This window comes from Betta splendens, chromosome 11 (genome assembly GCF_900634795.4).
Source record: "Betta splendens chromosome 11, fBetSpl5.4, whole genome shotgun sequence".
NCBI lineage: Eukaryota > Metazoa > Chordata > Actinopteri > Anabantiformes > Osphronemidae > Betta > Betta splendens.
This window is the reverse complement of record NC_040891.2, coordinates 9,582,276-9,605,226: the sequence shown is the minus strand read 5'-3', so window position 1 is coordinate 9,605,226 and position 22,951 is coordinate 9,582,276. Positions and strand designations below refer to the sequence as shown.

At 43.4% G+C, this 22,951-nt stretch overlaps 7 protein-coding genes across 13 annotated transcripts; 4 read left to right on the top strand and 3 right to left on the bottom strand.

Annotated features, from left to right (window-relative positions):
* Positions 1–149: 149 nt before the first annotated feature.
* Positions 150–6,734, bottom strand: pip4p2 (phosphatidylinositol-4,5-bisphosphate 4-phosphatase 2). Of its 2 annotated transcripts, XM_029166956.3 has the most exons (8): positions 6,489–6,734; positions 4,181–4,329; positions 3,803–3,909; positions 3,565–3,688; positions 3,306–3,380; positions 2,734–2,786; positions 1,674–1,764; positions 150–1,528 (listed from the first exon to the last, which is right to left on the bottom strand). In XM_029166956.3, the coding sequence occupies exons 1-8, from the start codon at positions 6,592–6,594 to the stop codon at positions 1,385–1,387; spliced, it is 849 nt and encodes a 282-aa protein (XP_029022789.1). In that variant the 5' UTR covers positions 6,595–6,734; the 3' UTR covers positions 150–1,384. The 2 variants fall into 2 exon arrangements, with proteins under 2 accessions (XP_029022789.1, XP_029022790.1); XM_029166957.3 differs by lacking the exon at positions 3,306–3,380 and having other exon boundaries at positions 6,489–6,731.
* Positions 6,735–7,950: 1,216 nt separating this feature from the next.
* On the top strand, positions 7,951–10,477 carry si:ch211-57n23.1 (uncharacterized). The gene is made up of 3 exons (XM_029166959.2): positions 7,951–8,330; positions 8,920–9,475; positions 9,756–10,477. The coding sequence occupies exons 2-3, from the start codon at positions 8,931–8,933 to the stop codon at positions 9,895–9,897; spliced, it is 687 nt and encodes a 228-aa protein (XP_029022792.1). The 5' UTR covers positions 7,951–8,330; positions 8,920–8,930; the 3' UTR covers positions 9,898–10,477.
* On the bottom strand, positions 10,149–11,831 carry chrac1 (chromatin accessibility complex subunit 1). The gene is made up of 3 exons (XM_029166960.3): positions 11,606–11,831; positions 11,341–11,467; positions 10,149–11,053 (listed from the first exon to the last, which is right to left on the bottom strand). Exons 1-3 carry the CDS (start codon positions 11,756–11,758, stop codon positions 10,974–10,976), a joined length of 360 nt encoding a protein of 119 aa, XP_029022793.1. The 5' UTR covers positions 11,759–11,831; the 3' UTR covers positions 10,149–10,973.
* gatad1 (GATA zinc finger domain containing 1) lies at positions 11,354–14,029 on the top strand. Of its 2 annotated transcripts, XM_029166958.3 has the most exons (6): positions 11,354–11,496; positions 12,498–12,705; positions 12,962–13,084; positions 13,179–13,238; positions 13,357–13,540; positions 13,612–14,029. In XM_029166958.3, exons 2-6 carry the CDS (start codon positions 12,526–12,528, stop codon positions 13,800–13,802), a joined length of 738 nt encoding a protein of 245 aa, XP_029022791.1. In that variant the 5' UTR covers positions 11,354–11,496; positions 12,498–12,525; the 3' UTR covers positions 13,803–14,029. The 2 variants fall into 2 exon arrangements, with proteins under 2 accessions (XP_029022791.1, XP_055368965.1); XM_055512990.1 differs by lacking the exon at positions 11,354–11,496 and having other exon boundaries at positions 12,236–12,705.
* A 443-nt stretch (positions 14,030–14,472) lies between these two features.
* Positions 14,473–18,155, top strand: LOC114866282 (protein naked cuticle homolog 2-like). Of its 5 annotated transcripts, none has more exons than XM_029168054.3 (9): positions 14,473–14,638; positions 14,722–14,772; positions 14,863–14,936; positions 16,406–16,460; positions 16,582–16,664; positions 16,741–16,830; positions 16,908–17,034; positions 17,111–17,233; positions 17,319–18,155. In XM_029168054.3, exons 1-9 carry the CDS (start codon positions 14,614–14,616, stop codon positions 17,738–17,740), a joined length of 1,050 nt encoding a protein of 349 aa, XP_029023887.1. In that variant the 5' UTR covers positions 14,473–14,613; the 3' UTR covers positions 17,741–18,155. The 5 variants fall into 5 exon arrangements, with proteins under 5 accessions (XP_029023887.1, XP_029023886.1, XP_029023885.1 ...); XM_029168053.3 differs by having other exon boundaries at positions 16,579–16,664; XM_029168052.3 differs by having other exon boundaries at positions 14,475–14,638; positions 16,732–16,830.
* A 166-nt stretch (positions 18,156–18,321) lies between these two features.
* lrrc14b (leucine rich repeat containing 14B) lies at positions 18,322–20,539 on the top strand. Its single transcript, XM_029166846.3, has 3 exons — positions 18,322–18,778; positions 18,903–19,531; positions 19,794–20,539. The coding sequence occupies exons 1-3, from the start codon at positions 18,503–18,505 to the stop codon at positions 20,473–20,475; spliced, it is 1,587 nt and encodes a 528-aa protein (XP_029022679.1). The 5' UTR covers positions 18,322–18,502; the 3' UTR covers positions 20,476–20,539.
* Positions 20,540–21,110: 571 nt separating this feature from the next.
* LOC114865515 (cytochrome b-c1 complex subunit 7) lies at positions 21,111–22,520 on the bottom strand. Its single transcript, XM_029166688.3, has 4 exons — positions 22,437–22,520; positions 21,665–21,733; positions 21,388–21,554; positions 21,111–21,299 (listed from the first exon to the last, which is right to left on the bottom strand). Exons 1-4 carry the CDS (start codon positions 22,498–22,500, stop codon positions 21,222–21,224), a joined length of 378 nt encoding a protein of 125 aa, XP_029022521.1. The 5' UTR covers positions 22,501–22,520; the 3' UTR covers positions 21,111–21,221.
* Between the last annotated feature and the right edge of the window lie 431 nt (positions 22,521–22,951).

Genomic DNA, 22,951 nt, shown 5'->3' with positions numbered 1-22,951 from the left:
GATTGACTGATGCTGTGGCATCTGGCCTGGTGTTTTCTTACTTTCTCACACCACCATCTAGTGAGTAAACAGCAGAACTGCAGCTACTATAAGAAGTGTGTAAGTGCCAAAACATTTGCTCGTATATTCAATGAGGCCAAACAAGTAAATAGATCAAAACAGGCAGTTCTTTGCATTTTATTGATAAATTATCATTTTTAAAAAGAGCCATGAGCCATCGTTTCCTTCCATCTCACACTACAGTTTTCCAAGTACTGAATCTGAACTATGTACAAAGAGTATTTTTAATGTTATGTTCTGATTTATCATCACATTCAAAACAAAGTTAGAAGACTTTCTGTGCCCACTGGTTTTAGGTCAAAAGACAGGACGCCGCGTTAGCCAGCACAGAGCTCGCCGGAGGTCAGAGAGCAGCGATGTAAGCGAGGAGAGAGACGAGGAGGAGGGTTTACATTCTAACACACAGGCAGGAGGAGCGAACACAGCCACGTCACACGTCAGCTACCTCTCTGTAAGAGAAATAAAACACAGCACCACAGCGACTCAAGGTGAACTACATGCACGTCAGTCCCCGTGTTTGGGGATTATTTACCATCAGCGAGAAAGCAAAGAAAGAAGCAGCGGCGGCCGCAGGGAGCCTAGAATAAACGAAGCAAGGGTTTATTGCTGTAGTGAGTTCAAAGCTGCATGGCACGAAAACTCAAGACTAGAAAAACTAGCTCCTATTGATCCGATGCTCGTCACACTGGGCAGAGGAATTGGCACGCATGGGCATTTAAGGATGATTTCTTTTCAAATTGATCATCTTGAGAGTTAAAATCATACAGCAATACTATGTGAGTGTACACAGGCAATGTAGATGGTTAATACAGTATGGATATGCAGCTTTCTGTAGCTGGAGCTTAACTAGCAGCAAAAACGACAACACATACAATTGCATATAATCGTAGTGCAATGGGCAAACTGTTCCTAGGACGTCGTCTCATTTTGGTTTGGTCGGAAACGGGGAGAGAAATCAAGTGGGTGCCGTCATGTTAGTCAGGCTGCTGAAAAACAAAAAGGTTGAGAGGCCGAACCCAACCAGTCTGCTAAACTACTATTCCTACGTTCACCTTTAAGAAGAATCTCCGTTATTTTTTAGTTGTTTTTTTTAAGGTTTTGATTGTGTCATTTGGGGGATTTCTGGAAAACCAAAGCAGGACCGATCGACAATCATTCCGGAAAAGCAAACACCAGCACGCGTGACACGTCTTCAACACACTCCTGCCCAGACGCTCTCAGACGACCCGCTCTACTGAACGCCACCCGCTTTGAAAGAAAAACTAAAAGTGGGGTTTGCCGTTCCAGCCGTTCCAGCCGTTCCTGCTGTGCAGGGCCGGGCAGGCTAGGCGAAGCTGTTCTCCGGGTAGCTGACTTTGATGGCACCCCAGTAGCAGGCTCGTATCAGACAGATGAGGCCCAGCAGGTAGGCGAACGCCCACGACACGTAGGTGGCGTTGTAACGACTGGCAAAGTCCCGAGTCCCGACCTGTCAACGGATGTATTCATGTTAATACGTCAAGGAAACACTTGATATAGAACATAAAGAAAATCCTAATAACTAACAACTCATGCAGGTTATTTTATTTTAAAAAACCTGAAATAACATTAATGAAGAAACAGGTTGTACTTACTGTTAAACCTACTCCGATGAAAATGCAGATCATTCCTATGGTTATGTAAGCACAGCAGCGCCTCCTAGGGAGCGCACTGCCCACAGAGGATCTGTGAAGGCAGCGAAAGGAAAAGCTTAAAGACACAAAAGCACCACTGGGTCTGTGTTTATCTCATCCTGTTGCGTGTGTGTCTCTGTATGGAAACTCCTTCCATCCACTTTTGTTACACATGAGAACAGGAGACTTCCAGCTACGTCCAGACTCCACGTATAGAAGTCATCTGCCCCCGAGCACCTTTTTTATTTAACTTCCCTGCTTCGCCTTCCTGCCCTGCATGTTCTCACATGCTCCTCATGTGATGGGACTCAAGCATTCTCCGGGACTCACTGGTGCTCAGATGGCTTAGGGGCGGCCGGTCACCTGATCCCTCTGCTCTGCTTTTCAAAAGGTTCCTCCACGAGCTGTTTACATTTCTAACGCATGACAAGCTCATTTATGACGACCTGTGACCCTTGATGGGGCCTGTTTTCTCTAAATGCCCTGGACTGCTCCAACTACACTGGACGTCTTCTAGCATCTAAAACCAATAAACATTACTGGGAAAAACGGGGCTAATAAAACATCAGCTTCCAGCCTCAAAGACGTGGAGTGCGATTGCTGTGCATGATAACTAATCAGTTGAGTTTCTATGACATGTGCTCCCAGTAAATATCTCCTCAGCGACATTCTGCTGCGTCACTGCCCACACGGGTCTTCTTCTCAGAACAGAACAATGGTGAATTAACTGGCAGCGCAGAATCATCACTGACCCTTGTGGTGCAAGTATTGAGGCCAAGCTTTAATTCCTGTCACACGTCTAGATTAGCCTCCGTTGCTTCGTCTCAGCCTCTTCCCCCCCCAACAACTACAAAGTCCAGGTCAGCGTCTGACTGCAAAGAATGTCCACGACTGTAACTGACTCGGTGGCTTTGTGCAGCGCTTGAAGGACTTCCACAGGTCATTTCACATCTTTCAGCTCATTCCCTGACATGTTCCATTCATTTGTGCATGGAGACAAGCACGCTTTCTGCTTACTCACATTTTTTTGCAGTGGGGACACTTGGCTAGCGTGTTAAATCGAAGCTCCATCCACTGTGAAAGGGAAAAGACAAGATAGTTAAGACACATGCACATGTAGAGATACTGTAAATAAACATGACACAAACTGGAGCTACTTCATTATTTTAGATTACATGTTATGATGGTTTGAAGCGTCTAATTCTATAATTCCTGTATTAGAAAAAATTGTTTCAGGTTATGTTGATAATTCATCACCTAAAATTATTCTGATAACATGTTAGTTACGATTGTTTTACCAAGGGTTGATGTTAAAAACTGATATATTACTGGTCCTACAAATATGGTTCGGCATGCGACTTCAGACATCTGGCTTCAAAGAGGGAAGAAAAAAAAAATATCTATAAATACTGAAGCCAAGTCATCACAAATGATCTAGGTTCAATCCAGTCTTACAGAAAAAAAAGCCTATTTGACTCTTGGAAGCCAGCTGTGCACAAAGTCGTCTTCTTCATCATCATCATCATCATCATACATGAGGAACAGGGTTAGGCTGTTGTTAATGTGTCCAGCTGTACGACCAGCTTTGTCAACCTGTTGCTGTGCTGGGGGAGAGCCATCGCTAGGGAGGCCAGACATCGGCTGAGATGACCTGGCGTCCTCGCTGCCCTACAGACGCCGCAAGCAACAACGCGCATGGGTTAAGACGGTCCCACCGACCCGCTGACCTGCGAGTGGCTCTAACCTCTGATAATCCTCCTTTTACGTCTATACAGAACATCTCGAGCTCTCGTGATTAACATGCATGCGCCAACGACAGCACAGCACAAGCGAGTATAATAGCATGACGTACTAGGAAGGTGTTGCCACAGTGACCACAGACCACCCTCATCCCCTCGGGCTGGATGGGCAGTGCCGGTTGGGCCGGTTGCTCCTCTGGGATCACCATCACCGGGCTCAGGTTGATGATGCGTCTACTGTCGGAGCAAACCAGAGAAGAAGAATCGCACGGTTACTGCTCAGCCAGGTTTAGTTTCAGTGACAGGAGCTCGATTTGCCCGATAATGATTGCCGTTACGTGTGTTGCCTACCAGTTTGGTCGAGGACATCCTATTCTCCTGGATGTGTCTTTGCAGATGAGCAGGCAGTTGCAGGGACACCTCACATACTTCTTCCCCGCTGGGGGGTTCTTGATTGGCTGGAAAACAAACATTATCCCACTGGAGATCAGCTGATTTCACAGTAAGTGTGTCGGCCTCACGTGCCCATAGGATGTAGATGAGAGGAGTGTTTCCTCAGGCCTTTCACACTTATGGTGCGTAAACATCACAAAGTCGACTATTCTGAGAATGGTTTATGTACAAACTGGAATGGGATCACATGATGGGTGTACGAATGACAGTAACAGCAGAGGGGAAGAGATGAAACAACCTGGTGATATCAGAGATCGCCCGTCAGCCTCCACTTACTGTGGCTTCATTGCAGACCGTGCATTTGACCACGTGCTGATGCAGCTTCCCGTCCAGGTTGATGAGCGACTGGCACACGCGGCAGTTGATGACGGGCACGCCGCCGGCGTCGGGGCTGGCGATGGCCGTGTACGGAGGAGGTAGCTCGGCTGTGGGAGAGGGGAGGCGGTTAAAGGCGTAGTCACTGGAAACACAAAGACTTTCATGCATGTGAGCATCCGCAGGGATGCTGTCGGACTGTAAACAAAGCCATGACCGGCTGCTCAGCATGTGACTTCTCTGCGTTAAGGAAAGAAACAATGGGGTCTTCTCAGCCTGCGAGTGACGGCTGCAGGACAAATCATATAGAACACAGGACGCACGAGTCTTCTTTCACAAGATGTTCATTTGGCAGATGCTTGAAATGCCGAGCCAGTGATTAGTGCTCCATAAACCTGTGTACTCACCAGAATCTGATGTCTGGCCTTTACAGACTTACAGATTTCCCCCTGTCTGAAAGAGCTACTGTGAATTGAAGGAGCTGAGGGGGTCACTCCAATGGACTCTGTACTGTTTAATCCCACATGAACCTGCGTTAATTAGTCTGCATTCCTTTAAAGCCTTTAATAAACATAATACTTGGACTTATAACAGCCACTAGCTTTACTATAGCTCCACAGCTGTACTCTGATCACAGCATTCAGTCTCAGTAAAGGCCTCTGTTGTTTTCCGCTCGTCTCTCTTCCTCTGTTGTCGTCCGAGTGCACGTCTGAAGCAGAGCACAGGCTTCCACCAGCTACGACGGGACGATGCCCGACTCCAACCTCCGGCTGCACCGCAGCGCACAGCTGCCATCTTGTCCCAGGGGCCACCGCGGGCCAGATGGCGGTGGGAGATGTGGTTTGTGGTGGTGTAGCCGACTGAGCTGCTGCTACGCTGACACCAGCTCCCGAGGCCGCGTTTCCGGTCCAAATGAGAATGAAACGCAATTGTGTGCGTTCTCACGCTTCCTTTTCTTTCTCTGCCATTCAAGCACAAAAATATCAAAGAGCCGGTGAGAAATTCAAGCAGAGCAACTAACATTGAAGTTGCAGCCAAGGTCACTGGTCTCCTCGGTGAGTCAGGACTAGTCCTTTGTTCTGCTGGTTAAGACTGAGCAGCTCTTCTCATCAGATAACGCAGCCGTGGGTGCTGCCCTGTCATTCCAGGGTTAGTCTGTGATAAAGGCTCAGACCAAAAAACACAGAGAAATTAGCCATAATCCAGACTGAGAGGGATGGAGGAGAAACTAGTCCGAGAAATATACCGACATTCATTTAATACAGCTTAGCTTTAAAGTCTTTACGATTAATCCAGTGAGGGAATATGAATTTTTCGAGATTAGGTTAGTTCAGAGCAACAAGATGCTCATTTTCAACCAGCGTTGGCCTGATATTAGCGCTGTGTCCTGGAATGCCTCTGAAAGAGTATTACACAGTGAATGAATCCATTCATTTGCTGCAAAACCACCAGAGGAAAAGAACTGTTGTTGGAATAAGCCCATAATAAAAAAAAACATATTCAGAGAAAACCTCGCCCGCAGTGAACAGGGCCATGTTTACTTCACGTTGTATGTTTGCATGAAATTCATTGTGACACGAGAATCAGCCCAGCCTCCTTCCAATAGAACAGTTAAGGAACAGCGTAAGTCTCAGGCTTTCATATAAATGGACCTGGAGAGCATCGCAGCCCTGACACTAGGTCCCACAGGCTCGGAGCCTGCACCCTGGCCCTGCAACACACACCCAGCCAAACGGAGCATCTCACCAGCACACATCTGATGTTCACAAGCCCAACATCCAGTAAACGTGCAGCAATGTGAAATAACCGTGGCCTGAAAGCGTCACACTGTGTTGTGGTTCATTCGGGCACATGTGGGTGTTCTGTTTGACCTGCTGCTGACGCGTCTTCATCCGCAACTCCCATCAATCACCAGCCCCACAGCCCTCATACACGCGGAGGCCTTGCGGAGCCTCATCACGACTCCTCCGCTTCATGAGGCCGGTTTTAAGGCCACGGTGAGAGGTGATGCAAGCATCCCTGCAGTGGAAGCGCAGCCTGGCGTCGTCGTGGGGCCCGTGCCTCTAACCCACTGCTCCACTTCCCACCGTGGAGGCGCCCCCTTTTCCTCCCCGCTGCCGCCTCCTTCCCAGCCGATGCCCTTCACTTGCCTCGCACTCGCTTTGTCTCGCCGCAGTTTATTTGCGCACTTGCCCCCAAACTCGATACGCCCCGACGTGATTCAGCACGCGGCCAGCCGCGGCTCTGCGTGTGCGTGTCGCGTGTTTACCTCGGGGGCTCGAGTCCTGCAGGTACGGGGGAGCGGTGGGGGTCACGTTGTCGGAGTTGGGGCCCGACAGCAGCGGGGAGCGCTCGTCCATGCCGTCGGAGGCCATGTTGGTAGCGGCGAGGGGTGACGGGCAGAGGCGCCTGGCTGCGCCGAGTCTTCGCGCAGCACAGAGGAGCAGCCAGCGGCTGGTTGTTGCTGCTGAGCTGCTCCGGTCCAGCTCCACTGATGACGGCTGCGCGAGGGGGCGGAGCTCGGCGCGGAGCCCCGCCCCTCACCAACACGGCCCTGGGCATGCGCAGACCTATTTTACTGTCAGGAGCTCGACGCACCGCGTACACGCTGAAGGAATTTTATCTTAAAAGTTAGTCAACTGTGTGTATGCATTTTATATTATATGCATAAAAGAGTTTGGATTTTTTCTCACTCCTTGTGTTACCATATATACTTAATACTATACTTTAACACATCAGAGTATAAATACACATTGATCAATGCAAATAAGCAGAGACGTTTTAAACACTGAAAGACTCAAGCTGAGAATAAACAGAAGCAGTTTCCTAAATCTGTCACTAGAGGTCACTGTAAGTCTGTGAAAGCTGGTCCTTAAAGTCCTTTATGATTCTGCGTACAGCAATGTCTGATTTCAAAATGGTTTTGGAAATGTAGGCTTTTTTATCTCAAAATGCCCTATGAAATACAAAAATAATACTGGGAATAAATGTATCAGAGATTTATGAAAGTGACTTTTGAACAAACATAAATAATAAATATATATAATAATAAATAAGTAACGTGTTGTACATGAAATATGGGGGAATTTACACTAATTAACAAGTATAATTATATAGGTATATATAGTTGTAGTTTGTGCAACTAGGTCATACATTTAAAAATATGAATGTTTACACCTCGGCCAGTTAATGTCGAATTGCAGCAGCAACAACCCAGTGTAACCAGTAAATGTGTGATTTGTCAGGTGACAACTGAAGAATAATCTTAATCTTTTTCACCAATATCTCTGTGGAACCATGTTCTCTTAGCCTGTTACAGTTCATCCCGAACTGAGCTGCACATAAGGTTGTTGGATGTCAGACCGCACTACCCCCACACCAGTAATGACAGCCCTCGAACTTGTTTGTGCCTGAATCCATGTCCCATTCCTTGTTGCTTATGTCAGGATCTGACCATCGGAATGAATAAATGAGATTCCCTGCACTAAATAAACACAGATGGTGCGAATTAAACACACGTTCCTCTAAGTCTGGATAATGATGCGCATAGACAGATACCATGACGGTAGAGAGTACATCTGAAAATGTACGGAGTGCTTCACTACACAGATGTGACTTGATGATGTCTGAATGTTTTGAGTTTGGGACTGGACCAAACCCATGCCTGACTGGTGCTGTTGAGGAGACTGTAAAATGGCTCATAAATTCCAGTCACACCTAGTCGATTACTCCAGCCGCTCCATCTACTGAGCCTGGAGCCTGCAGAGGAACACAGATCTGCTCATGAGCATTATGAACATTGGAAAGTTGACATTTTAAACCAAGGTTTAAAAAAATACCTGCATGCTTTCCAGCAAGAACCAAAAGAGACTTTCACCAGTGCAGGCATATTTTACATTCTCTGCTGTGATCGGGCTTTATTATAACATGTCCACACGCTGAGGGGAGATCCCTGCTCTCTCCTCTGCTGTTCCACGGCCAGTAACTAGTGATTCATATCGCCTGTAACAGGCTGCAGGCAACGACTCAGTTTTTCCGACAACTTCAGGCACCGGACGAGCGCTCGCAGCAGCACTCACACGCCGCTTCATCGCTGGGCTTTCAGCGCAAGGTAAGACAAACCAGCGTGAATGGAAAAGTCAGGATTACACTTAAAACGCGATTTGTGTTTGTGGTAGGAGTTGATTAAACGCGATGCGCTGGGATCGACTGAATCGTTGCGCTGCCAGGTCACCGTTAGCTGCCAAAAATAAAACTTCCGGTATCAAAATAAGAAAAAAAAACGTAACTACAGCCACCCACAAATGAATATAGCGTTGTGTGATGGTGTCATCCATAAACTTTGGCTTTTTAATTATAGGTTGCATCATCCATACTTTTATTTTGAACGTAAATCTAAACGTGCTGTTCACTTCCACCAACACAATCAGTTGAAATTTCCTCGCCAATAGCTACTTTCATCTTGTTATACATTATATACTGCCTGGGGTTCTCCACACGGTGTATTTGCATCATTATTGTTGCATTTAAGCTGAATATAAACATGAATAATACAAGAGCTCAAGCCACTGTGGAGATTAAACTGAATGTGCCAAGAAAAGAGACTTCCCAGCTGTTACAGCTGTTTGGGTGTCTGTGAGTTCCACTGTGACAGTGCTCTATTGTCAGCATCTACTTGACCTGGTTCTATGATATTTCAGCTACTTTGGAGATGCTCCAGGGGGCAGTGAGCAGGGCCTGGCTCTGCCTGTCCTGCTGCCTGCTGTTGGGGATCCACGTCCCACCAAAGGGTGCAGGACCAGCAGGAGGCGTTTCTGCATTTCCCTCTGAACAACAGTCTGTGGAGGTCCTTGAGGATTGGGAGTGGGGTTCTGGATCATCTCTTCTGCACCTGCTCCACAATTTTCCTGGTGACAGCCCCATCATGACCGAAACTCCGGGAAAGGAAGTTAACTGCAGCCAGCGTTTCTGGTTGCCGCCGTCTTCTGCAGTCTGCTGGGAAAACATAGTCGGGCCTGAGGAGTTTGCCAGGTCTCGTCTGTTTGTGCTCCAGAACAGGGCCGCTCTGCAGGCTGTGTCCACCTCCAGCGGAGTGGAGGAAGGAGGGATCTCCTTCAACAGCCAAGCCAGAGAGGAAGTCCAGGGCGTCCACTCAGACCACAAGAGTGTGGCAGAAACGATGCAAACAATGGAGAAGGTGTTTGTTTCTCTGGAGGAGAAGAGGAGTGAGGGAAAGGAGCAACAAGCCCTCACAGGGTAAGAAGTCGAAATTAGTGCACCACGTTTATATGTATAAGATCATTGAAGTAATTAGAAATGTTTTTGATGTGAATCCTCTGCATTGATACCTCATTTATGAGACAAAAGTCATCGCTTATCATTTATTGATAAGCCCTTGAGCCTTTTAAGACGGAGGCTAGTTATTAGATTGCTAACATTTACTGTAACTGTGTTCTTCTTATGTTACGTTAGTTATGGAATAATGAAGCTCAGGTTATGTGCTACCAGTATCAGACAATTACCTCATCCCTTTCAGCTTGAAGGATCATCTCACCAACACTAGAGACGCCATTGACGACAGAGAGCACATGGCAAACCACCTTGAGATTCAGCTCTCCACTCTGGAGAGAACTCTGCTGAACGTGCAGGAGAGGCTCAGTACACTTACCCATCAGTGACAATGAGCCACTGCATATTTTTACAACCGTAACCAGCATTTATGTGTTTATGTATTGTACAAGCACCTGCATGTTTAGAGTTATGCAGGTCTGTGCTATGAGCACGCAACACATATGCACCTTATTTTGTCACAGCTAACGCAAAGGGCACACAGATACGTAAAGCTAATATTATCAGGACCTTAATATGCTTAATGATTTAATTTGTTGGCAGTGTGCAATTGTTCCTGTGCAAATGTACACACTCAACATTGACAAACACAGCACAAATCTTTATTGTAATATTAAATTTTAATCCACCTGTAAATGCTCAACAAAGAAGCTTGGTAAGGTGGCTGGTTGTTATTATACACTTCAATATTCACACGTTAGACAGATTGAATTCTGATTTGGAAAAATAAAGAATATTCTTTTTTTTTGTAGTAAGAAAACAGTTGTTAACTTTCAAGTATTTCCACTCCAAACTGAAGCAACATTTTTGTTAAAAACTACAGTACAATTGATAACTTAGAATCAGTAATATCAAATATAAATTTCACTTTGAAACCTGCATATCTGAAATAAAGTGTTCACCTAATAATTTTGGCGGTAATAATTGAGTACCTGAGACTGCTGTGGTCTGTGCTTCTCCTGCGTGGAATGGATTATGTCTTGGTCTGTTACAGACAGGCTCTTATAAAGACCGACCTATCCTGATAGTTGCAAATGTACAACAAGGATAAATTGGTGACAATGTAAATGCAAAATAAATTGTCAAGGGTGGTCTCAACCTATGGGCCATGAAAAATAATTCAGAATTGAAATGTTCAAAATGTAATCTTTTAAAAAATAAATTTCCTGGCATCAATTTTTTTTCATAGTTATATGACACAACTTCTGCATTGTTCTAAGACAGCGTTGTTGTCTTTAAAGCTGATGCTGGAGTCTTCGTCAGAGCTCATCAAGATGTGCATCAAGATCTATACAGCTGAACTGTATCAATGTAAAAGCACTGAGAAAGTTGTGTCTCTTCACCAGCGTCAGTGAGCAGCAGGATGTGTACAGTTACGAAGGGCTGAGATGTAAAATGGGTCTTTTTAACAATCGGCATCCTCTTCTTGCATTTGCTGCAAAGACTTGAAATAATCTCGGGCCAAGATCTTCTTAGGCAGGATATCTGTGGAGTAAACAAAAATATGTAGACCGTGTAAAGATGCTGCCGAGAGAGAACACAGACATTTGCATCTGTATTCACAGCATCTGAACATGTTTCAATAGATAACGTGATTGTGGGATGATAACCTCTACTAAACCTCTCTACAATGAATTGTGTAAAAACACTACATACAGCAGCAATTTATCATTTAATGATGAACATCATCACAAGGCATAAAGTGCATTTACTAAACGTCAGCATCTAGAAAGTATGAAGTAGTATAAAGTACAGCTGGAGCTGGCTCCCACCTGTGAGGAAGTGGAAGGTCTCCGTCTCCTCCGCCGCGTTCGCCAGGTCGCTGTAGGACAGCGTGCTCGTTTCCCTGCCGGGGCCGTTGCTGAACGCAGACAGAGCCAGGTGCTGAACAAACAGCTCCTTCAAGGACAGGACAAGAGGCAGCGAGGGTGAGACTCAAACACACGCAGGAGCCGCTACACTAGCGGGTGCTAACGCTGCTAACGCCGCTAGCTGCAGCATTGTCAACGAGCGGACGATGGGAGAAACGCGGCTTACTGTCGCCTTGGTGGTGAGAAACAGAGCGTCCTGGTTGATGCTGGACACGTTAGGGGAGCTCTTCATGATCAGCCTCACTCGGGAAATCGGCAGCGATATGTTTTTTTTGCTACTTGACCCCTGCTCAGCTTTGTCAGGATTGTTTAGAGACATCTTCGTGAGGACAGGGCGCCAGACGAGAGGAACTTCTAGTATTGTTTTGAAGAGTGAGGAGTTTCTTCTTCTACGACGTGGCAAAAATTGTTAGATGTTAGTCTGGATTACTGCCACCTGCTGGACGGATTCTGTCTACACTAAAGAGACAATAAGAATTGTATATAAATATTGTTTATATGCAAAATAAAAAGCAGACTTTATACGGAAACTTGAAGAACCATTTTAATAAATATATGCATATGTATAAAGAGAAATATTGTATTAAAGACCCACCCTTCGACCTAATTACAGAAGGCTCATTTACTAGCATAGTTTCACTCATTTCCTATTTAATACAATAGCAAATGAGTTAGGCAGAGTTGCCTATTTCTAAATACTAAATATAAGAAAAAAATAATGGCCAAAACTGTCCATATCCCCCGGTGCCGTTGAGGCGCTAAACATAGCTCAAGTGTAAACCACAGAAGAAGAGTTGTCGCCAGCTGTCAGCGCAGAAGAAGAACAAGTGGCGCAACAATGGCGGATATTTTCCTCTACAGACAGTCCAGGGTTTTATTCAGTGCTGTAGTTGACATTGTGTGTAGTCTAATGTCATAGCTAGCTTTATAAGGTCTGTCTGTCGTACAGAGGACACATCTGTGTCTGTGTTGGTGGCGTCACACCCAGCATCAGTCTCATTTTGACAAACAGCAGGAGCCGACCGAGTCGCTTCGCTTCATTGTTTGTTTTCTTCCAGTCCTTGCGTCTACTTTTGACTGTTGAGGATGCCACTGGGGCTGAAACCGAGCTGCGCCGTCTGCAAGACAAACTCTTCTTCGATGTGGAAGAAAGGAAACCAAGGGGAGATCCTTTGTAACAACTGCACAGGGAAGAGCAGCATCGGCGGAGCATCAGGACCCTCCATCTCCTCCACCACTCAGCCCAGCAATGGCGGGGGCAAGCAGGTTAGTTCACCTCTGCACTACGGTAGTTGTCAGCTTCTAGTTTTCTGAATAAGCCACAATGTAGAATAAAGTGCACCAATGTTCGGCCTACTTTAATCATGCGGCTCAATTGTAAGGATTTAATCATGTACACCACACTGTTTATAGACAGCAAATAAAGAAAGCATAAGCACAAATATCAATCTATAAAAATGAATTGTCATTAGTATGGTGCTACAAGCCACATGCCTGATACATGCGTCTTTTTTTTCTTTAGTCTAAGCAGGAGATCCATAGGAGGTCTGCAAGGTTAAGAAGCACCAAGTACAAAGCTCCTGCCTCTGAGAAGAAAGTGTCAACAAAGGGAAAGGGAAGAAGACACATATTTAAGTTAAAGAATGTAAGTTTATGAAGATTTTGATTTGCAAATGTAGTTGCTGTTGTTGCGCACTATAAAAGTAAACTATTCCCTGTTTATGGTCTTTTTTCCTCAGCCAATCAAAGCTCCTGAATCAGTTGCAACAATCATAACATCTGAATCTGTATTTTATAAGGTATGGTGTTCTTCAAGCAACATCCTCTTTTGCTTGAGTGTCACTGACGATATGTTTTACTCAGTTCTTGTTGATGAATGTAGAAGGACCCAGACTCTCATACTATTTTTATCCTCAGGGTGTGTATTACCAGACCGGTGATGTGATCCAAGTAATTGATGAAGACGATGGGAAGCCTTATTATGCTCAAATTAGGGGCTTCGTACAAGACCAGTACTGTGAGAAAAGTGCAGCTTTGACCTGGTTAATCCCAACCCAGGCCAGCCCAAAGGACCAGTTTGATCCCAGCACATACATACTGGGTGAGCAAAGGGAAATCAGATGTTTGCTATTTTTAAAACATGCATGTAGTCAAATGTATTCTTCTTTCTAGGTCCAGAAGAAGATTTGCCTAGAAAAATGGAGTACCTGGAGTTTGTGTGTCATGCTCCCTCAGAATATTTCAAGTCACGCAGCTCTCCGTTTCCCACCATCCCTATTCGACCAGAAAAAGGATACATCTGGACTCACATAGGACCCACACCAGCCCTCACTGTCAAAGAGTCTGTGGCTGGCAGCAGTTAACAGGACTATGTGGACTTCGTCTGTTGCTTTCAAACATAAGACATTTGTACATTATTGTAATATAGTCAAAACAACTATGGTTGTTAACCATGACCATTACTTCAAATGGAGGATAAACTGTAATTTGATACACGTGTAACTACATTTCAAACTAATAGTTACACACTTTCAGCATTGGAATTCTACTTTTGTATTTAATAATAAAGAAAAAAAACATCTTCACCATGTTTCTTGTTGTTCTTGTTGTTCTTGTTATTGTGGTTGCAATTAGTACAAGATTATCGTTTCTGTTTTTTGGCACTGTCAAAGAAAACACAAAACTGCTGTTTCACTTAAACAAGTCCTGCAAATAATATAGTCTGATGCGTATTTTAAACAATAATTTCTTTGCCCAGCTGATATATTATGATGGATACACAAATAATTACTAATCATTTAAAAACAAAAAAAATAGTATAAAGCAATAAACGCGTTAAGTAAAAAATCTACTTTTTTGATTTTAATCTATTCACCTAGTAAGAGACAGACAGTGGTGTGACTATCTATTTGTCTCAAGTAACGGGGAAAGAACAACACGATATTTTAGCAACCGGAAGCTAAACATGGCGCGATCAAGTCCAGATTGAACCGAAGTAGGAAGTACGTCTAACTGCGCATCCTCTCGTCCCGCTTATACACTCTTTGACCAACATCCCTGTCAAACTTACGAGCTGCATTTCGCCTGTGAGAAGCCTTCCGTCGCCTCTTTAAGGAAATGGATGTTATTTGGATACTACTTACAGTCTGTTGGATAAAATGATCATAGAGGACTATGGGCAAATTTCAGTCGAAAATAGGTGAGTTGTTAAAAGAAAGTAATTGTTAAGTTCAATACTGCAGCTCGTTACTGGGAATCACGCATGTCTCATTATTTAAACAGCTTCGAAACGAAGACAGAGTCCTGAAGGAAACGTAGTAAACACCACGCACGGTAAGTCCACCCCTGCAGCTTTGTGCACGTGTTATGACCTTTATTAATCTACTTGTTTAAATAAGTCTACATATTGATTATGTTCTGCAGGTGGTAGTTTGGCTTGTAATGCGCAGACCTGTCAGAAGGAATTAAAACACATCCACAAACGCAAACTAACAGAGGTAACAATAATTTCATTTCTTTTATTTTTCTGAATCAATTAAAAATAGAGCATGTCAGATTTTAGTTATCTTTATGAATTAGATGTAATATTAATTGGCAGGTATTTCCACACTACAGAAAAACAAGCAATAACATCTAGACGACATAAAAAGACATGCAAACATCCTTTAATTTTTTTTCTGTGTTGGAGTCATTTCTTCTCAGTGAAACCATATTGTACAATAACCATATTCACTCACATCCAACAGATATTAAAGGTGATTGGAGGTAGTCGTGTATTTATTCTTCCGCCCTTCCTCCTCCATCTCTATAAAGAGGCTTCCAAGTCTGTGAAGTGCAGCACCACCACCTCCAAACAGCGAGCTCTTTATCCAGGGCTGCCCTGAAAAAAATCACCACATCTGGTACTGCTTTCCTTCTCCAGACGGAGTGTGAAGGGGGGGAGTGAGGAAAAAGATGTGGTGGAGATATGTTTGGAGCTTTACATGGTGAAGTGTGGTGAGAGGTGTCTGATTGTGTGAATGCCCTCATATGCAGCCAGCTAACAGTAATGAAATAGTCAGAGACCGTCAGACCATAGATCACAGGGCTTCTGGAAACAGTGGATTCACTTATTGAAGAATCTCATGTCAAATCACATTACAACAATTATCTTTTTAGGAACATTCTTCTTCTAGCGTAGCTGCTGCAGTCATGAGTTTTATTGTGAGCCGTCACCAGTTTTGTTGTTATGAGGGTTCGGCCGATGCCAAACTATACGAATGTTCTGGGAAGTTCTAGAGTTTGGAAAAAGGCGTCGTCACGGCCAAGTTGTTTAAAGGCCTGTGGTGGAGTCTCTGCGCTTGTTAATGGTGGAGCGCTTCCTGCGATTAGATTTTCCAGACTCCATGACACCACTGCTGTAAAGTGTATAAACGTCATATATTGGTTTCTGCCAGGATTTTGTGTTACATTTTGCGTCCTTAAAAAGTGAAAACAGGGCCCTCAGCTGTTTACATACAGAACTTACCAGTCCGATGCCAGTGACTCACTGACTTACTTTCTGAATAAACACAAACCTGTTTTTCTGATGTCCGGGTTGAGTTAAGATAAATACTATAACATAGTACAGTCAACTTTTATTTTTTTGTGAAGAAGACTAGGAGTGTCTGGCTCCACTTCCAAATCCAAACACACATTTGGCACTTGTTTCTGTGAATCCAGTAACTTAAGACTAACTAACTGAATGAATTTAATTAATTAAATATAAGGCTAAAATACACAGAAGCTCAAAGAATCCTTTTACACATCCTGCAGTTGTTTTGTTGCGGCGCATAAAGACAATGTTCAGTAATTGTTTAGCTTTGGTCACATCTGGTGATCAACACTCGTGAAAATGACTGAATTGTTTTCTCCTTTTCGTCTCTTCTGCTTTTCTCACATTAGCGATCTCAGTTAATTCACAGTCTCTCACTTACTTTTTTCACAGAACTTGTGCGTAGAGTTAAGGGAAAACAGGTTGGACCAAAACTGCAACTTCAGCGGTGAGTGTCTGGTTTAATTCAAACTTAGTGGAAAAATAAATTAATTAAAAGGAATGACAGTATTATTTGATTTTTAGTCAAATCAGAAATGACATTCACGTGTGTGTGTGTCGTTTAGTAGTTCTACCACCAAGGAACACAGACAAAAGCATCTACATTCAGATCAACAAACTGATCAAGAAGAAGCAGAAAGGCCACACTGGGGTGAGTACAAACCTCCATCAGGTTCTGATCTCATTCCATAAAAGCAAAAATGTATGTATGTATTTAGTCCCAACAGGACACTGCCTGTATGCTGGTGCCTAATGAGGACTCTCAGCAGCAGTGGGTCTTCACACTGTATGACAGCAGAGGCAAGGTCACAAAGGAGGTAGGTTTCTTCTCGCTTCCTGTTTAGATCAGTCACATTTTGTGTGTCTGTACAATGCACCTCTGTGTGTTTTGCAGGACATGTTCAGTCTGATCCAGTCTATGTATGAGGTTATAGAGGCGTCGCTCACGCAGCCTGGTCACACGCCGCTAAGGGTCAGGTTAGCTGTAATTCCCACAGCGTCGTCAGACACATCAACAACAGGTAAAAATGACATTTGTACCGTGGCACCAAACACAGGAATAAAAGCATAATGATGCCCCTCTCTCATTAAAACCAGCAGACAAGAAAGCAGGAAACCCGGACAGGAAGCTCTACTGTGTGGATGAAAATATAGAACGCAGGAACCACTATCTGGATTTGGCTGGCATTGAAAATTATGCTTCCAAATTTGACAGTGCAGGTAAAGAACACAACTATTGATTGCGAAGCACTTCAGTCATAGCACACAGTTAGACAGTATGTAATAATCAGTCTTTCTTTCTCAGAGTCACCCTCTCACGAGCCGACACAGAAAGCTCCCGCTGCTGTTCAGCACCGCATAGTGGCAGAAAGAGGTAACTGCAGATCCAACGAGCCTCCCAGAGGTGCCTCTGTCCCTCATTCCCTGAAGACCAAGTCTCCATCAGCGAGGAATGACAGGAACAGAGAGGGAAAACCCAACAAGCATCCTGCCTCGTGGTGCCACATGAGCCCATCACACCCCCCAACGCAGGGCGTCCTCCATCGTTCCCACAGCAGGAGGCTTCACTGCAGGGTACCGGATGCTGGAGGAGACAGGGAGATATTGTCGAGTCGTCCCCCATGTTGTGGTGTCCCATTGGTCCAGAAACATGAGCACCATCACCACCACGACCACCATCATCATCATCATCATCATCACCACCATCACCATTATCCCCCTTCATAAATGCATGTGGATCTGAGACGAGGGCAGTCAGGCTGATGAACATAGATTAGTCAGTACGTGGTGGAATCAGGCTGAGGCACAGTAATGTAATGTCAGATGGAATGTTGTGTAATTCAGGAGGTCTATTAAATAATGTCTGAATTTGTATAGCACTTTAGATGTATGGGCTAATCTCAAACAGATTACCTCCTGCTGTTTAACATGATGTACATGTGCATCTTGTAGTTATATATGTATTTATATGTTGGATATATAGTTTAACAACCCATATGTACATATGAAGTAATTATACACTACTAACTTAGCAATTATTCATTAATTAATTCATGTTCATTCATGTCTAACAGCTGCCTGAGTAACTACAAGGGCAATATATATATATATTTAAAAATAAACTGAAGCACTGAATAACAAAGTAGTTGTTGAGCTGCATAAATGCAATGTCATTGTCTGAATGTTGGCTTATTACCGTGCTTGTTGTGAATTGTGACACACTTCCCAGCAGCATTCAGATGTTGTTCCCACTTCTCTCTGATAAAAGCTGCAAATCGACACCGTGCCTGAAGGACGTGAGACAGCTGTCTCTATAAATAACCTCAACTCTCTTACCTACCACGAGACCCCCATGCCACATTCCTGTCTTTCCATGGCCAGTCGGCAGCGGAGGTTATTAAAACAAATCAGAAAACAAAGACGAGGCAAAACCCTGAGTCTGTGCTGTTGTAACAGCAGCTCCCACCACCACTGCTTCAGTGCAACAGCATGAAGTCACTGCGCTTCCTTGCTGCCGAAGGCTTCGCGGAGTCGGGTTCAAGCGCTCTGGACAACCTCCACTCGGTGTCTTTCAACCTCTACCCGCTTCTCTTCAAGGCCTGCTACCTCCATGAGCAGGCTGCACTGCTGCGTGCACTGGTCCAGACATGGCCTCTTCCTGACATCAATCTACAAAGACTCCTGGGAAAGACACTCGACTGTCAGACGGACCTGACCTCTCGCACCTGTCGGCTTTGTCTGGAAGCGGTTCTGATTGGCTTGAAGGTACTTACATTGTCTTGGGTGTGCCTTATCATGTACTTGTATTTTTATTACCTTATATTTCTCATAAAACCGTTTAAGCTCATTTCATTAGACTTCACATAAATGTTTTTGTCTTATTTTCAAGGATTATGTGTTGTCTCCTACAAGAACATATGCCAAGCGCCTGCATACAGTGGACCTCACTGCACTAAAAGACACTCAGCACCAGGTGTGCCCCTGCCGGTCCACCCTAGGCCGCTGGGCACGAACCCAGCTCCTCACACAAATGTGCTATGAAACCATGGTGGCCATGCAAGCCAACGACGTGTCCCGATCTGCCTTTGAAACGTCTGTTGATGTTCGCCTCAATGGCTTTGTCACGGGCCGCAATTACGAGCTGGTAGCTCAGGCTTTCCTCCTCCTCCGCCACTGTCCACTCAAGCTTCGCTTTGTCAGTTTTCGGGCTGATTCACTTGCTCTGAAGCAGCTCTTCTATGTTCTTCGACTAGCAGAGCCTGAGTCCATGATAAAGTTGGAGGTGGTCCACAACGTTCCCCTGGAGGCCACACACCTGGAAGTACTGCTGTCCAGGGTAGAATTCCCAAAACTGCAGTCTCTGACCCTGCCAGCCGGGGCTTTGGATTATAGAAGGCTGGGGTCGGATGATGATGATTCACTGGCCACCATTGGCAATCTGCTGGCACAGCTGAGGAGCCTCACCGAGCTCTGTGTTGGTTTCTCGACCCTCACTGGACACTTGCGCAGGCTGTTATAGTGAGTAAAACGCTTTTGACTATTTAAATAGAAATAGAGTCAAAAAGCAAATTCAAAACAACAACACACATAATGTAAAACCTTGGGGATAATAGTTTAAGGACAGAATGACACACAATTTAAAAGCTTGTCTTTCAGGTAATAGTCAGTAATTATGGGAGTTTTAAAAAGTGAATATTGATTCTGGTGCCAAAGCAGCTGTTACTGCTTGTAATTCTGGTATTTTATTGATCACCCTATCCTTCATCTGTTGTTTGTCTAGTCCCCTCAGCACTCCACTGCAGTGCTTGGAGTTGGCTAACTGTTGCCTGAACCGAGTAGACATGACGTACCTGGCCAACAGCCTCCACAGTGAAGCTCTGGTCCACCTGGACATCAGTGGTCATGACATCTTCACATCTTTTTCTGCAGCTTTTCAGAAATTGCTCAGTCATTGCTCAGCCACACTAATCAGCCTGGTGGTGGAAGAATGTAACATAGAGGATGGACACATGGATGACTTCATTAGTTCTCTAGCTTCTTGTCAGGATCTGGAGGAAGTCAAACTTCTGGGAAACCCTCTAACCTCTGAAGCTCTAAAGAGGCTATTTTCCTTCTTGTCTGCAGGCTTTCCCAAGTTAAAGTACATTGAGGTACCAGTTCCCCGGGAGTGTTACTCGGAGGATGTTACTTATCCCCTCGATGATTCAGACCTGCTGTCTTACAACAGGGAGCTGTTTCATAAAATCAGGGACCAGCTCATGGGCATTCTGGAAGGGGCTGGTAGGGGGAATGTGGAGGTGTGCACCCCACTCATGGGGGCCTATGATCCAGACATAAATGAAACTAGCAATGAGCTGGGAGTGACGATGCTGAAATCTTTTAACAGTGTCATTGGAAATTTCATAGGTACTATAACAGATGTAGACAACAGGCGATCACATTCTCAGAAAGATAATGAATGAGATTTAGATAGAAAAGGGTCAAACTGTGGAAATTAAACCTCACACATGTGCATGTGCTTCGTTACCTGTGAATCATCTGTGAGTGATGTGGCTTGATTTCAAGCAATACTAGAACAAAAAGAATTTCTCTACTACAATGTAGGCACAGTTATTATTGGTCAACGCTTGACTAAAGACAAACACCATAAATATATAGATAACAGCAACTTTTATAGGTATTTTATATGTTTACTGTATAAGTTTAAAAAGGTTAATTTTCTATAGAGTAAAGCAAACGTGCTGTACAACAGTTATTACACAGCTATGTCTAGTTTATAGGTCCTTGCTTGAATATATATATATATATATATATATATATATATATGTGTGTGTGTGTGTGTGTGTGTGTGTGTGTGTGTGTGTGGTGAATGGGATATATATATATATACAGTATATACATATATACACATATATATATACACATACATGCACATATATATATATACACACATAAATATATACATATATACACACACACACACACATACATATATATTTTAAAACATAGGGTAACCTGATTAATGTTTGCGTCTCTCATATCAATAAATTTAATCCTCAAATAACTTTTGTCCATAAAACAAAGTGTGACACTTGAAAATGTTCCATCATCTTTAATGAGCACTGTGTTATATAGGATACATTTCACTTTAAATATTACACCATGGGACAACTTGAAAAAATGATTCAAAGCTTTCCTCTGTAACCACTTATTTCTTTGTCCACTCTTCTCTTTCTTTTCTCTCACGAACCACCTCATCCACATATGGTGAAAGATAGGGAAAATCCTAAAGGAGAAAAGAATGAAAGAAAAAATAAAAAGTAACATCCTCTTCTCCATCCTGAATATACAAACAACCTTAGGTGTGAGTGTACCTCTTCATATTTTGTCCACTGGTCTTTCGGGAGGATCTGGTGCTTCATAGCGAGGTCCAGGGCTCTCTTGATCCTGAAGGTCCTGTCGTTGTATACGTTCTCAGGAAGCCTTTTGAGGGCTTCTTTCACATCTGAATTCTCATCGATTGTGTCATCGGACATTAAACCTGACAGGGAAAAAAGTTAAATGTCAGACAATAACGTGTTCTCCGTAAACAATGATGTTTGGTAGGAACATTTTGACAAGCAAAAGTATAGCCAAATAGTCTCTGCTTACCATACTTGTTGAAGCCACACAAGTTATAGTACCATTTTCTGAATCCAAGTAGAAACTTGCCTGTCTGTACTGTGAACACAAGAATACATGCGGACAGAATTAGACAAGCTGCACAAACTTGACTATAAGAAATAAAACCAGTGTTTGCATATTCTGCTCACACACACACCCAAACAACTGCTGTCACTGCTTCATTCAGCTGAATTAATGATAGATGAAGAGTCACCTTCCCCTTTTAAAAATCCAGTTTAATTTATAAATGCTGGAAGAAAAACAGTCCAGAGTTGCTTTTATTTGTTTGTTTCCAATAAAGATTAAATAGTTAGGTAAATGGTATTATACGTAACACAGCACAACAGTGGGCCTACAAGTTTTTACGTTGTAGTTACAAGTACAGACAATTTAGCATAACAAGGCTACCTGAACACAGTAACCAAAACAGGCAAAGACGTTCAATAAAGAAACAACAGACTGAGTCTCCGGTCATATAAAGATTAAATATTATAATGTCTTAATAATTTTATAGTTGTTTTGATTCATAACAACGGCTAATGACAAGCTAGCGTTAGCCGGTCATCACATTTAGCATTAGTTAGCACGGGGACATAAAGGACACACAAGTCGAATGTGGCAAAACACGGAGTAAATTGCACAAAATTAATATAATCGAGACATGCGGGACATATTACAAAATGCATTACGCCATAAAATATGTAACGAACTACAGCGTATTTAAACTGTGAAAATATTATATAGACATATATGCATTTACCTGGTGCCCTCGCCGCCATGTTTTGCACTGAAACGGACCGCGGTGTGTTCTGGGTAAGAACCATTCGGGTCAAAGGGCATTTCACGATTTTGTAATTATGTGTGGGGATAAATTTACAAATAACGCAAATAACATTAGAATAGCCTGTAGGATATATTCTACATAATGAGTAGTTTAGCTAACTGTAGTGTCTCTTAATTCATATTACTACTTTAAATATTAAATTTGGAATTATTTCTTTCAAGCAGAAAATGTAAGACTAACACTGAAATTATTTACTTTAAATATATTTTTATTTATTGCTTTAAATTTCTAAGAAAGTACTACACTTAACATTTTTTCGTTTTATAAAAATATATATTTTTTGGCAGCATGTATTGGTGTCCTCCGATAAAGGTCAACTTGCACAAATGAGCTCGATATGTGACATTGTATTTAAAGGTTCTGAGTGGTTACACTCAAATGAATAATATATTAATGAATAATATGTTATATATAACTTACTGAAAAAGGAA